General features: G+C 42.4%; 2 protein-coding genes across 2 annotated transcripts in view; one reads left to right on the top strand and one right to left on the bottom strand.

The window, feature by feature from the left end:
* The window catches only part of LOC149995687 (uncharacterized), a 276,448-nt gene that overhangs the window by 119,742 nt on the left and 141,663 nt on the right, over positions 1-15,043 (top strand). The gene's annotated exons all lie outside the window — the stretch shown is intronic.
* Positions 1,593-12,391, bottom strand: LOC149995695 (uncharacterized). Its single transcript, XM_090259691.1, has 3 exons — positions 12,345-12,391; positions 11,677-11,803; positions 1,593-4,813 (listed from the first exon to the last, which is right to left on the bottom strand). The coding sequence occupies exons 1-3, from the start codon at positions 12,375-12,377 to the stop codon at positions 2,247-2,249; spliced, it is 2,727 nt and encodes a 908-aa protein (XP_090115817.1). The 5' UTR covers positions 12,378-12,391; the 3' UTR covers positions 1,593-2,246.

The raw sequence follows: 15,043 nt of genomic DNA, 5'->3' as shown, positions 1-15,043 counted from the left end.
GCAAAGATTTATGTTTACAAAGACTGTTTCCACACAAATAGCTGATTTAGACACAGGAGAACGGGGGGTGGGGGGGTGGGGGGAGGTCTAGAACATGGTGACAGACAGGTAGGAGCAAAGGTAAGCTCTACTGTACTTCTTGAACAGCCAGGCCTGGACTGAGGGCAGAATCAAGGTGGCTGTCTATCCCCTGTATGGAGAGATAAGCCCTTACCCAGTGAGACAAGGAGCCCACAGGTCTCCAGCATCACTTCCAGATACTGGATGCCTGAGCTCTGTGCTGGGTGCAAAGGGGGAGAAGAGGGGCCTTTGGACACAAGGCAGCTGTGGCTGAGAGAAAACCCACCCCTGGGGAACCCACTGGAGATGAGGCAGACAATGACGTTCCCGTGAGAACCTTGGTGTAGACAGTGAGTGCTCTGCTGGAAAGGATCACGACAATTCCAACTATGGAAACAGCAGCAGCAGCACCAGACGCTTAACTCCGGATATTTTTTTAAAAATCTGTATGCCCCACTCTTTCTGGGAAATAGGTTTGGTCACCTTCTGTTGACCCCACCATCTAATGGTCAGTCTTGCCTCAGTGACAGCAAATGTTGGCTAGTAATAAAGGACATTTCCATTCCAGTCCAAAGGAATGCAGGCTAGGTCACAAGAGCCACATCCCTGGACTGCTTTCCTTTGGTTTTCTCGTGTGCAACAATGGCTACAGAAATCTACAAAACATTTATTGTCTCTGACAAAGACTTCAGCTACATACAATAAACATTCCTGGAGGTCCTGAGGTTTGTTTACACTCTGATCCTGCACAGTCACCATTACAGAAACATTGGTGGATTCACTGTTAGAAGAAGCACATTCCATCATGTTGGCTAGTCTCCGGTCCCTACAAATCCAGTGTTGTTTCAGTACCAGTTAGGATTTCTCCTAAAGGCTATGGTCTTACAAAAAGTGACCATCACCCACAAAATGGTGAACATAAGAACACATAGTTCTTTGCAGGACCTATGAAACAGATTCCCCTCAACATCCCCTGAGATGATCCCCTGTACAAGGGAAAGATTTGTGCTGCTCGAAGAAGCATTTGAAACGGTCACATCAGACCCCTCCTCAGGGCAATTTCTGAATCTCCTAACTCAAGCATCCAGGCTTCACATGAGGACCAGGAAGCCCTGCAGTCTTTCCTAGAAGGTCTTTGGTAACAATGCAAATTTGGCAACAATTGGTGAGCTATATTCTGCCATTTCACTGACCCCATTAAAAACACGAAGCTGGAGATCCCCATAAAAATGTTCACCCTTATGGAGCCAAAATGTGTTTATAAAATACCCTACACAAAGAACATACACAAGAACAGAACTTACACAGTAGGAATATAAATAGCACTGTACAAACTAGAGCAGCGTGCAGCCAAGAGTTGAGGTAGGTGACTTGGAAGCTGAAAGAATTCATGGGAGAACATGGCCCTTCAGCCAGACTTCCGTGATATTCTCTGAGCCAACAAAGGGTTGGGTTCCGGCGCAATGTGACTCCAAAGAGCTCAAGTCACTCCTATTTTCCTCCAATACACAAGAGAAGAGAATTCAGCTTCCCTGAGCACTTTGGGATGGTAAAGGACACAAACCATGGGGACCTGCCACGTGGTAGTCAAATGGCTTTGACAACAGAAAATGGCGAAGAGCCCCAGGGAGCATCCCACACAACTAAAACCTGGGGAATCTCCCAACTGTGGACAACTGCATGTATGAGGTCAAATTCAGAATGATGGTTTCTCACGGTTTCTCCCAGTGTCATTATACTGAACAAGAAGAGCGCACATTCCCTTGCACATCTAAGGTCCTTCTCCTGTCTATAGTCTGCACTGTATAATAATGAAAATTCTTTAAGGATTTTCTACATTCTGTGCACGTTATAATGCCTTTCTCCTCGGTGAACTCTCTGGTGGTAAAAGACTGTCAAGCTATGGGTAAAGGATTTTTCACCTTTGCTACACCATAAAGCCTTCCCCCTGCATGAATTATCAGATAACAAACTTCACATACAGGTAAAACATCTCCTACATTCAATACACTCATAAAATCATTTTTCAGTATGAATTCTCAGGTCTTAAGAAGACAAGATTTATGACTAAAGGATATCCCACATTTTTTTACTCACAGCCTTTCTCTAGTATGGACTCTCCAGTGTTAACTGGGCTGGGAACTATCCTTAAAGGATTTCCCACAGTCACTGTAATCATAAGGCCCTTATCTCATGTGAACTCGCTGGTGTACAAGAAGGTGATGCCTCTGGATAAAAGATTTCCCACAGTCACTGCACACATAAGGCCTTTCACCTGTGTGAGTTCTTCGGTGTCGAATGAGTGCCGAGCTCCTAGGAAAAGATTTTCCACATTCACTATACTCATAAGGCCTTAACCCAGTGTGAACACTTCGATGATAACGGAGGCCAGAGCCAGACGAAAAAGATTTTCCACATTCAGTACATTGATAAGGCTTTTCTCCAGTGTGAACTCTCCAGTGTGCAGTGAGGTAAGAATTTGCTCTAAAGGACTTCCCACATTCGGTACATTCATAAGGCCTTTGGCTTGTATGAACTCTCTGATGATTGCGGAGGGCATAACTAGAGGTAAAAGATTTCCCACATTCACGGCACTCATAAGGTCCTTCTCCACTGTGAACTCCCTGATGGTAACAAAGTTCCCTCTTAGTGGTAAAAGATTTCCCACATACACTGCACTCATAAGGCCTTTCTCCTGTGTGAACTCTAAGGTGTGTAAGAAAGTAGCATTTTTGGATAAAGGATTTTCCACATTCATTGCACTCATAAGGCTTTTCTCCAGTATGACCTCTCAGATGATTTCTCAGGTTAAAACCAGATGCAAAAGATTTTCCACATTCATTGCACTGATATGGCCTTTCTCCTGTGTGAACTCTCTGGTGTGTAAGAAGGTGATGTCTTTGGATGAAGGATTTCCCACAGTCACTGCATTCATAAGGTCTTTCTCCTGTGTGAACCCTCTGGTGATTACTAAGGTTGGAACCAGCTGAAAAAGATTTCCCACATTCGCTACACTGGTAAGGCATTTCTCCTGTGTGAACTCTCTGGTGCAGAAGAAGGTGATATCTTTGAATAAAAGATTTCTCACATTCATTGCACTCATAGGGTCTCTCTCCAGTGTGTACTCTCTGATGATTACTGAGGTTGGAAACAGATAGAAAAGATTTCCCACATTCACTGCACTGGTAAGGCCTTTCTCCAGTGTGAACTTTCTTATGATAATGAAAAGCAGAGCTAGAGGTAAAATATTTTCCACATTCACTACACTGATAAGGCATTTCACCTGTGTGAACTCTTTGATGTTGAACGAGGTTGGACTTTTGGCTATAAGTTTTCCCACAGTCACTGCACTTATAAGGCTTTCTTCCAGCATGGACTCTCAGATGATAACGAAGGCCAGGGCGAGAAGTAAAAGATTTCCCACATTCACTACACTCATAAGACCTCAATCCACTGTGTACACTCTCATGATAACGTAGGCCTGGACGAGATATAAAAGACTTCCCACACTCACTACACTCATAAGACTTTCTTCCATTATGAATTATCCGGTGTTGGGTGAGGTATGACTCATGGCTAAAGGATTTCCAACATTCAGTGCACTCATAAGGTCTTTTTCCTGTGTGCACTCTCTGGTGTAGAATGAGTACAGAACTACTGGTAAAGGATTTCTTACATTTAATGCACTCAAAAGGGCTTTCTCCTGTATGTACTTTCTGGTGTAGAATAAGTACAGAACTACTGGTAAAACATTTCCCACATTCACTGCATTGATAAGGCCTTTCTCCAGTGTGAACTCTCATATGTACAATGAGGTAAAATTTTCGTCTAAAGGCTTTCCCACACTGCATGCACTCATAATGCCTTTCTCCAATGTGAACTGTCCTTTGTTGAATAAGGATGGCTCTGTGGCTGGACGACTGCGCACATTCACGGCACAAGTCATATCTTTTTTTAGTATGATTTCTCCAGGGATAAATGAGGACACGTTTTTGGTTAAAGGACTTCCCGCATTTGCCACAGGTATACTGTCTTGCCCCACAATGAATTCTTCGATGAAGATTGAGGGTTGAGGTTCGCCTAAAAGACTTGCCACATTCACCACACACATGAAGACTTTCTCCTGTGTGAACTCTCTGGTGAACAACTAATAAGGACTGATTCCTAAATGCTTTTCCACATTCAGTGCACACAACACACTGCCTTCCAGTGTGGATGTCCTGGTCCTGAGCATGTATGTGTCTGGGGCTGAAGACTTTTTTCCATTCTTCCCAGGTCAAAGGAGTTTTTCTCCTTTGTACAGTTGCCCCATGCTGGGTGATTTGCTTGGGCTCCTCCCTGGTGTGAGTTGTTTGCTGTTGTAGATGTTCTGAGGTGGACAGGAAGTCCTTCCCAACTTCATCACAGGTAAGGGGCTTCTCTGAAACATAGAGTTTATAAGTCTTCACCAACAAAGCCCTGTTCACACTGCTTCTGAACCGTTTCTGTCCCAGGTGCTGCTTCCAGTGTGTTTGGAGGTTTGCACTACAATTAAATTGTTTCATGCATATCTCATACCTGAACACTTTGTGGTTATGTGGTGCTCCTTGGTGCTCAGCCAACTGGAATATGTCTCTCAAGACTGGACCACAAGTGTGACAGAAGTGGGTCTTCTGGGAAGACAGAGCTGCCCTGGAGGTGCTGGCGTGTGACACTCCCACAGAAACACTCTGTTCAAAAGGTGCTTCTACATCGTCTGGCCCACAGCAGCAACCTGAACACAAATAAATGCTGGTGAAGTACATGTTGACTATAGAAATGGAGCAATGTCATCAGAAATGTGTATTTTTTACATCAGGAATGAGTCCATGGATTGGTTTTTAATTTGGGGAGTTAAAATCCAGTTGGGGAAGTGGCTTCTGAGCATGACTACACCTCTAAGACAAAAGAATGGTAAAGTTCTCACCAAGGAAAGGACCCAAGAAAAAGGTGTAACATAAAAAAGATAATCATCCTTTAAAATGTGTTCCTTGCAGAAAGGATTCCTGTAGGACCTTTTCTGCTGGTGATGTGAGGTTGTGTAGACACACATGTCCAAACCCAGAAAAAACAACTGCAGCAGAGGAGCTGCCATTCAAGGCCAATATAAAAATGCATGCATATATCATGGCACATGTGGACCAATGGCACAGAGCAATAGAGGAAGAGATGAGAGAAATGTGTGAGATATGATGTCCAAGGAGGTGAAGGTTCTCCATGGGCTAGAAGTCAGGGTGAATGAGATAAAGTGGAATTGACTAGTCAGCAAAGTAGCAACAGTAAAGAAAGAAAATTAGAACTGGACTTCTGCCCTGACTGGTTGACTCAGCTGGGCATCATTTTGCAAAGTGAAAGGTCAGGGGTTGTACTCCCAGCAGGGCACTGCAGGTTCAGTCCCCTTGGGGTGCATATGAGAGGCAACCAATCAATGTTTCTTTCTGACATAAGTGTTTCTCTGTCTCTTTCTCCCTCCCTTCCCCTCTCTCTAAAAATAAATAAAATCTGAAAAAAAATAAAAAAACCACAAAAAACAAAATTTAGCCTTGGCTGGTGTGGCTCAGTGGATGGAGTGCTGGTCTGCAAGCCAAAAGGTCACTGGTTTGATTCCCGGTCAGGGCAGGTGCTTGGGTTGCAGGCCAGGTCCCCAGTTGGGGGTGCATCAGAGGCAACCACACACTGATGTTTCTCTCCCTCTTTTACTCTCTCCCTGCCCCTCTCTTTAAAAATAAATAAAATAAAATAAAATAAACCATAAAATGCAGGCCTGATTGGTGTGGCTCAGTTTGTTGAGTGTCATCCTGCAAAGCAAAAGATTGTCAGTTCCATTTCCAATCAGGGCACATGCCTAGATTGTGAATTTTATCAGTTAAGGTATGTATGAGAGGCAACCAATACAGGTTTCTCTCTCACATCAATGTTTCTTTCCTTTCTCTCAAAAAATAAATAAATAAATAAATAAATAAATAAATAAATAAAGCAAGCACAGCACATTCTCTCTGGAGCACGCCCACACCTTTCTTTCCTCTCAGGCGTGTACCTTTACTTTTCTCTCCTAAATACTGTGAGTCCTTGCAAGACTTGCAACCAGGGGAACAGCAGGCAGTGGCAGCTTGTACTGAGCTTATAACCTGAACCTGTTTCCAAGGCCCCCTTTTCTCTCACATTCCAGTGAGTTAAGACCAGCCTCCCTATGGCTCACTTCTTTTCTATAACATTTCTAAAGAGCCAAAATAGAGCACTGCCTAGGCTGCCTCCTGTTGCTTCTTCTATGTTAAACTATTCGGTGAGCTAAAAGCAGCCTGGCCTTGGCTCACTTCTTTTATTGTGACTTTTACTTCTTAGTGAGTCCATGCAACACTGCGTGGCCCACATCTTTACCAAAAAATAAATAAATAAATAGATAAAAGAAAAAGGGAAAAACATAAAATGAAGATGAATGAAATACTAAAAGGGTACTTTTTGTATTTGACTGGTGGTTATCAGATGAAAACAGACTGCTATAACTCCAAGATGTTTTAAGTAAATTTCATGATGATCACAAAGCCTACAGCAGGTAAACAAAAAATAAAAGTAAAAATATAATCAAGGCATATCAGTATGAAAAGGCATAAACTCACAAAGACAGATAGCAAGAAAGGAAAATAGGAACAAAGGAACTACAAAACAGCCAGACAAATATTAACAAGATGGCAATCATTAAGTACTTACAAAATTCTCCAATCAAATCACATACAGTGGCTTAACAGATTAAAAAAACAAGTCCTAAATATATCTTGCCTGCAAGAGATTCACTTCAGCTTTAAGGGTGAAAGAGAAAAAACCAAAATTATCATCATCATTGTCATCATCATCATCATCATCATCACCATCAACCATGCAAATGCAAGCCAAAAGAGACTAGCTTACACTTATAAGTAGCTATACTTAGATGAGACAAAATAGACTTTAACTCAAAACCTGTCACAAGAGACAAAGAAAGTCATTATATGATGATAATTCAATTCTCAAGAGAATACATCAATTATATGGCACCCAACACCAATGCAAATAAATATATTAAACAAGTATTAACAGACTGGACCCTAGAAAAGAGAGTCAATGAGATAGTAATAGCAGAGTTCATTACTCAACTCTCTGGTATAGTTAGGTCATCTAGACAAAAAATAAATATGGAAATATTTGACTTGAATAACACTTTATAGCAAATGGATATAATAAATACATATAGACTACTAATTCCAACTATAACAGAATATACATCTCAAGTGGACACACAACATTCTCTAGGAGAGATCATACGTTTGTTTACAGTCTTAACAAATTTAATAAGACTGAAATCATATCAAGAATCTTATCTAACCACAAGGCTTTGAAACTAGAAACCAATAACAGGATAAAAGCTGGCCAGTTCACCAATATGTAGACATTAAATAACACATTATTAAACAACTAGTAAGTTAAAGAAAAAATATAAAGTAAAATTATTTGGAGACAAACAACAACAGAAATAAAACACGACAAAACTTATGGGATGCAACAAAAGCAGTTCTAAGAATAAAGTTTTTTAGCAATAACTGCCTACATTAAGGAAAGAAAATTCTCAAATAAGCAACCTAACTATACACCACAAGGAACAAGAAAAAAGAAAACAAACTGAGTTCCAATCTAGGGAAGAAAGGAAATACAAATATCAGAGCAAAAATTAAATAAAATAGAGTCGAAAAAAATAATAGAAAAGATTAACTGAATTAATAGCTGGTTTTTGAAAAGATACAAAATTGATACACCTGTAGCAAGACTGACATAGAAAAGAGACTCAAATAAATGAAGTTTAAATTGAAAACAGAAACATGACAACTAATATTACAAAAACACAAAGATCATAAGAGACTTCTATGAACAATTACACAAAATTGAAAGAAATGGATAAGTTACTATAAGCGTACAACCTACTGCCCTGGACTGGTACCTCATTTGGTTAAAGCATCATCCCAATACACCAAAGTTGCAGGCTTGATCTCCCATCAGGGCACATACAAAGAGCAACCAATGGATGCATGAATGAGTGGAATGAAAAATTAATGTATCTCTCTCTCTCTTTTCCCCCCTTCGTCTCTCTCTCTCTCTCTCTCCTCAATTAAAAATCCAAAACCAAAACAAAAGAAAAGTACAGGCCAATGTTTTTGATCAACACAGAAGGAACAATCCTAAACAAAATACTACCAAACCAAACAACATATTAAAGGAATCCTAACTTATCATCAAGTGGGATTTATCTCTGGGATGCCAGGATGGTTCATCTTATGCAAATCAAAAAACATAATACATCGTATTAACAGAGTGAAGAAGAAAATACATCATCTCAATAAATGTAGAAAAAGCACCTAACAAAACTGAGTACACTTTCACATTAAACACTCTCAACAAAGTAAGAAAGAAATGAACCTCAATATAATAAGGCCATATACAATAAGCCCACACTAACATCATACTCAAAGGTTTAAAGCAAATATATATAAGCTTTTCCTTTAAAATCAGGAGCAAGACAAGTATACCCACTCTTCTCACTTTTATTCAACATAATATTGGAAGTCCTAGCTAGAGCACTTACACAGGAAAAAGAAATAAAAGACATCAAAATCACACAAAAAGTAAAACTGTATTTGCAGGACAAACTGTGTTTGTATACAAAACCCTAAATATCTTAGCATAAAACTGTTAGAATTAATAAATGAATTCAGTAGAAGTGCAAGATACAAAATCAACATACAAAAATCACTACACTAAAATATTTCAATAAGAAATTAAGAAAGGGGGGAAGGGATAGTTGGAGGTCGAAGAGGGAAGAGGGGATAAATGATAATGGAAAAAATAAAATAAAAATAAAACCACAAAAAATAAAAAATAAAAATTAAGAAAGCAATCCCATTAACAGATGCATCATCAAAAACAATAAATACATACACATAAATGCAGCCTAGGAACTGAAAGATCTGTACACTGAAAACTAAAAGACATTAATGAAAAAATAATAATAACTGAAGGCACAAACAAATGGAAAGATATCCCATGTTCTTGCACTGGAAAAATTAATATTGTTAAAATGTCCATACTACCCAATAAAATGTACAGAGCCAATGCAATTCCTATTAAAATTCCAATGGATTTTTTTTTGTGAAAATAGAAAGAGAATCTTAAAATTCACATGAAACAAATGGCCTCGAACAGCCAAAGTAATCTCGAGCAAGGTCAAAGCTAAAAGTACTACACTTCCTAATGTCAAACTATATTATGAAGCTATACTAATCAAAAAAGTATACTGACATAAAAGCAGACATACAGAGATGGATTAGAATAAAGAAGTCATTCAAAAAGCCCATGTATATACGGTCAATTGATCTTTAACAAAGGCACCAGGAACACACAATGGAGAAAAAATAGTCTTTTCAATAACGCTGGGAAAACGACATACTTAAATGCAAAAATATAAAATTGGATCCCTATCTTTCACCACTAACAACTCAATATAAGACAAGAAAATGTAAAATCCTTTGGTAAAAAGTAGGGAATAAGCTACTTGGCAGTGGCCTTTGACAATGATTTTTTTGGACACGATACCAAAAGGAAGAAAAATTCTAAAATAACCAACTGGAACTACATTAAACTAAAATGTTTCTGCACAGCAAAGGAAAAAAATATGAACAAAATGAAAAGGCAACATACAGAATGGGAAAAAATATTTACAAGTTATATAACTAATAAAGGGGTAATACTTTAAACTTTTTATTTATTTATTTTTGGAGAGAGGGGAGGGGAAGGAGAAAGAGAGGGAGAGAAACATCAATATGTTAGAGAAACATCGATTGGTTGCCTCTTGCACACCGCCAACCAGGGACCTGGTCTGAAATCCAGGAATGGGCCCTGACTGGGAATTGAAGTGTTAGCAAAGGTGTAGAGAGAAGGGAAAGCTTGTACACTATTGATGGGAATGTAAATTTGTAAAGGCATTATGGAAAACAGCATAGAAATAGCTCAAAAAATGCAAAGTACAACTACTTTATGAGCCAGCAACCCCACTTCCTTTGTTTTAAGATTTCATTCATTCATTCATTCATTCATTTTTATAAAGGGGCAAGAGAGGAGGAGAAACATCAATGAGGACCTGGCTCGCAATCTAGGCATGTGCCCCAACTGGGAACCAGTGGCCACTTGGTTTGAGGCCAAAGCTCAATCCACTGAGCCACACCAGCCCCACTTCTTGGCATATATCCAAAGGAAATGAAATAAGAATGTGTAACAGATATCTGCACTCTCATGTTCACTGCATCATTACTCACAATACACAAAATATGGCAACAACAGAAGTGTCCACCCATAGATAACTGGATAAAAAAGAGGGTCGTAATCCCGGTTGGTGTGGCTCAGTGGATTGAGTGCTGGCCCGTAAGCCGAAAGGTCACAGGCTCATTTTCCAGTCAGGGCACATGCCTGGATTGTGGGCCAGGTCTCCAGATGGGGATGTGAGAGGTAACCTATCAATGTATCTCTTCCTTCAATGGTTCTCGCCCTCTCTTTCTCCCTCCCTTCCCATCTCTCTAAAAATAAATAAATAAAATCTTTTTTTTAAAGGGGGGTCTCACACACAAACACACAACCTTGAAGTATTATTCAGCCTTAAAAAAGAAAATCCTTCACCTAAAAAAATAAAAATAAAAAACAAAGTAGGAAAAAGAGTAAATCCTGTCACATGTGACAATTTGTATGAACCTGCAGAGCATTGTGCAAAATGAAATAAGCCAGTCACAGAAAAATATGGTGTGATAGCACTTATATGTAAAATCTAAATAAATAAAGAGTTAAACTCACAGAAACAGAGTAGAATCACAGGGCCAGGGGGAGGATGTACTGGCAAGATATTGGTCAAAAAGTACAAATCTTGTTATAAAATGAGCAAGCTGAGGATCTAATGTAAAACATGGTGATTACAGTTAATAATACTCTATTGTACACTTAAAAGTTGCTGGAGGAAGTATATCAAGCGCTATTACCCCCAAAATGGTAAATCAGGTGAGGGAAGTGTTCACTAACTTGATTATGGCAATTATTTCACAGTATATACATATATACATCATCACATTGTACACTTTAAATACATACAATTTTACACATCAGCAACGCTGGAACAAAAACAGACAAAAGATCTAAACAAAACTCTACAAACCATGCAAAAAGGTCTTGAAAAACAGCCCATGGTAAGCAGTGACGATGACAATGTTCGCAATTCAGGGGACAGGGAGGCCCTAGGAAATGTCGGATCAAGGAAGGGACCGAAACAAGTAGCGGGGATGCGGACACCCAGACCGCCCGGAGAGGGGCCCGCACGGTGGGACGCCTGCGGCTCCCTGCAGCCGGTCCCGCACGAGAGGACAGCGCAGCAGGTACCCGGGCTCCAGCCCGGAGGCCAGGGCAGCGCAGCCGGCCGGGGAGGGGAGCAGGGCCCGTGTCCACAGGACAGGAGGACACGGCACCGTCCGGGGAAGGAGGGCGAGGCAGGACGGAGCCCCGTCCCCGGCAGCGGTGAGGCCGGGGGCGCCTTACCCACGGCGGATGTAAGCGCAAAGGTCTCCAGCATCACATCGAGGTACAGGCGTCTCTGGGCCGCATCGAGGAGCCTCCATTCCTCCCGGGAGAAGTGCACGGCCACGTCCTCGAAGGTCACGCTGGCCTGTCAACACGGGGACAGAAGAAACCATAAACTGTCTTTCTGAGAACCTCACACGTCTTCTCCCTGCTCATTCTCCTCCAGGGCTGCCCGATCAGAGGAGACACCAGGCCCCGGTGACAGGGGTGCCCGCCCACTCCTCAGGGTCCTGTGGTGACTGTGTTCGGCCCTCAGCAGCTGCAGCTGGCCGTGGGGACACAAAGACCTCGCCCAGGCTGCGGGCCACACCTGCAGAGCCGTTCCCCTGGGGCCCTCAGACGGCACCTCACACCCGGTCCCGCCCCAGGGCCTTGGGGCCACCAGCTCAACTACACGTGTGCACACCGGTGCCTCTGCCCCTCATTTCAGTATCAGGTTCCCAGAAGGTCATGCTGATTTCCGATGCGGAGAAGCCCGGCCCACTCCGCACTGTACATGCTGCCCCCTCAGCCCCCCTCACGTCCCGGACGCCGGGGCCTGGGCGGCAGGACGGGACGGGGGCCCCGCACCCGGGCTGCAGGGCTCCGTGGGGTGAGGAGGGAGCGCCTGGGGGACGCGCACTCACCTCAGCCGGGCGCCTCAGCGCGGCCGCTGCCATCGGACTCTGTGAGCGGAGCGGAGCGCAGCGGCGGGCGAGGAAGGAGACGTGAGGGGCGCCCGGGTACAGCGGCGCTTGTAGCGGCCGCGACACCGGTCACCCGGGAGGCATCGCCCAGCCTCACACCCGTGTCCCTGTGGTGAGGACGACGACTCCTTTGCACTTACTTTTTCGTCAGCTCTGTACCCACCGATGATGGTGACCTGGAAAAAAAAAAGCCCGCCACGAGGAAGGCGCCGCCAGCCCCGCCCCCAAGTGGATGAGATCTCCAGGAACAGCTTTCATCCTGAAGTCTCATTGGCTCAACCCCTCCCCAGGTTTTCTGGGTAAGGAAGGTCCCAGGGCTCTAGAGGCTACAAGAAGGCAGTTTTCCGTCCTCGTCTGCTAGAAGGTTTGCTATGCCAGGGATTGAGCAAAAGCGATGTTCCTATCTCCTGAGGCAAAATAAATTCTGTATGCAGCAACAGACATAACTTATTTTTTCGTAAAGCTCAGCCTGCTCCCAGAAGATAAAAATATTTGAGATGCTCTCAAATCGCCTGATCTAAATGGGCATATCCTTCTTTAGAGTCATCCACACACTAAATAGTCCAGTCATAGCTGCACACATTTTTATTGCTCTGCAAATCTGTGTAGTCTCAGGCAAACATTTGTATTTTGTTGTAGAATATTATGATTGGCCGGGAACAATAGAAATGACTCCATACAGAGCCATGGCTCAGAAGACAGAAGATGGATATTTTGAATTAGGTGAACAAGCAGCAGTTTGTGCAGGAATAAAAGAAAAGTTCTATGGAAGGTCATCTCCCAGGCTGACATGATCACAAATTCCTAAATGAGCAGGGCATAGTGGATAGTCCCACCCTAGGACTTAAACTTTCTTGGTGAAAGGTTTTAGGGCAGCCCCATCCATTGTTCTTGTGCATCCAGGTTAACACACCTTTGAAGATTTTACTTAGTTACCTTTAGAGAGAGGGGAAGGGAAGGAGAAAGAGAGGAAGAGAAATATCAATATGTGAGAGACTCATTGACCTGTTGCCTCTCACACATGTCCAACTGGGCACCCAGGGCAACCCAGGCATGTGCTCTGACTGGAAATCAAACCAGCAACCTTTCTTTTCGCAGGCAGGTGCTCAATCCACTGACCCACACCAGCCAGGGCCCACACCTTTGAAATACCAGCAACGATAGCCATCAAAGGGACCATTAACCCTCAACAGAGCACATAATTTTGTTAACTATCCAGTAATCCAATCTCCAGAGAAGGAAATCTTTCAGAGAAGGAAAACTCTGACTCCAAAAAACCTCCACTGCCTTGCGGCATACCTCTTCAGGGGAAAGGCTAAGGGAGTAAACCCCGACAGAAAATCCGGAGCCGGAGTCCCTAAGGCGGTTTGACGTTGTAGTCAACACCGGCAACTCCTGCGGCGCACCTGAAGCCAAGCTGTATCGACTCCGTCTTTCCCTTGGACCCTTCAACTGCGAAGAGAGGGGGGGTCTGCTGCATGGGCAACAGCAGACCCTCCATATTACCCTGCCCAGGCTCTGTAGCTTCAGCGTCATCACAAGATGTCGATTCAACACGGGAGGAGACAGATACCATGTCACTCCCGAGTCGGACTGCACAGCCATTCTCGGCGGTGCAGATAGACTCTTAAGAAGCTACACCATCGTCTCTCGAGACGGACGGCTGCCGACGACGACGAATCCAATCTCCAGCTTCCTTTCCCAAACTTCATGTAATTTTCTTTATATTTCCTCCATAATTTCAACTCCATTAAAAAAAAAAAACTTCAAAATTGTTATTCTCAGGAGCAGTTGAGATCTTGCTCCTAGGCATATATCATAATTTTGGCTCAAATAAATATTTTTTATAAAAATTCTCTACAGCTCTGGACATCTCTTATGTTGACAAGCTCTACTTCTGTTTCCCATAGACCCCCCCCCCCCGTCCCTTGCTTATAGAGTCAATGATTATGTCCTATCCATTGAGGAACACTTTTATCCGCATAATATTTCTTACTCCATAATCTAAGAAACACAGTTTTTCCTCAGAATTCAAGAGGGTTTGGTTACAGGACCCTGCAGACACTAAAGGCTGTAGATGCTCAAGTTCCTTATATAAAATAGCAAGGTATTTGCATATAGCCTACATATATCCTCCTGTGTAATTTAATCATCTCTAGATTCATTATAATACATAATGGAATATCAATGTTATACAAATAGTTGTTATATTATATTTTTAGGGAACAATGGCAGGAAGAATGTCTGTTCTTGTTCAGTACACACACAAACATGCAACCATCATAGCCCTAACTACATAGCATACATCAGGAACAATGTAACATTTATTTTAGAATATTTTTCATCCAAGATTAGTTGAATCCCAGGACGTGAAACTCATGAATACCAAGGGCTGACTGTATTCAATTTTTAAAAAGATTTTATTTCTTTTTTAGAGAAAGAGGAAAGGAGGGACAAAGAGAGGGAGAGAAACATCAATCGGTTGCTACTCACATGCCCACAGCTGGGCACCTGACCTGTAACCCAGGCATGTGCCTTGACCGGGAATCAAACCAGTCATCTTTTGGTTCTCAGTCTTATGCTCAACCCACTGAGCCACACCAGCCAGGGCTGTACTCAAAAATTTTTTTTTTCATGAA

This window comes from Furipterus horrens, unplaced genomic scaffold (assembly GCF_987537825.1).
Source record: "Furipterus horrens unplaced genomic scaffold, mFurHor1.1.pri manual_scaffold_13, whole genome shotgun sequence".
NCBI classification, from domain to species: domain Eukaryota; kingdom Metazoa; phylum Chordata; class Mammalia; order Chiroptera; family Furipteridae; genus Furipterus; species Furipterus horrens.
Note: the sequence above shows the minus strand (reverse complement) of the source record. Positions and strands in the feature narration are given on the sequence as shown.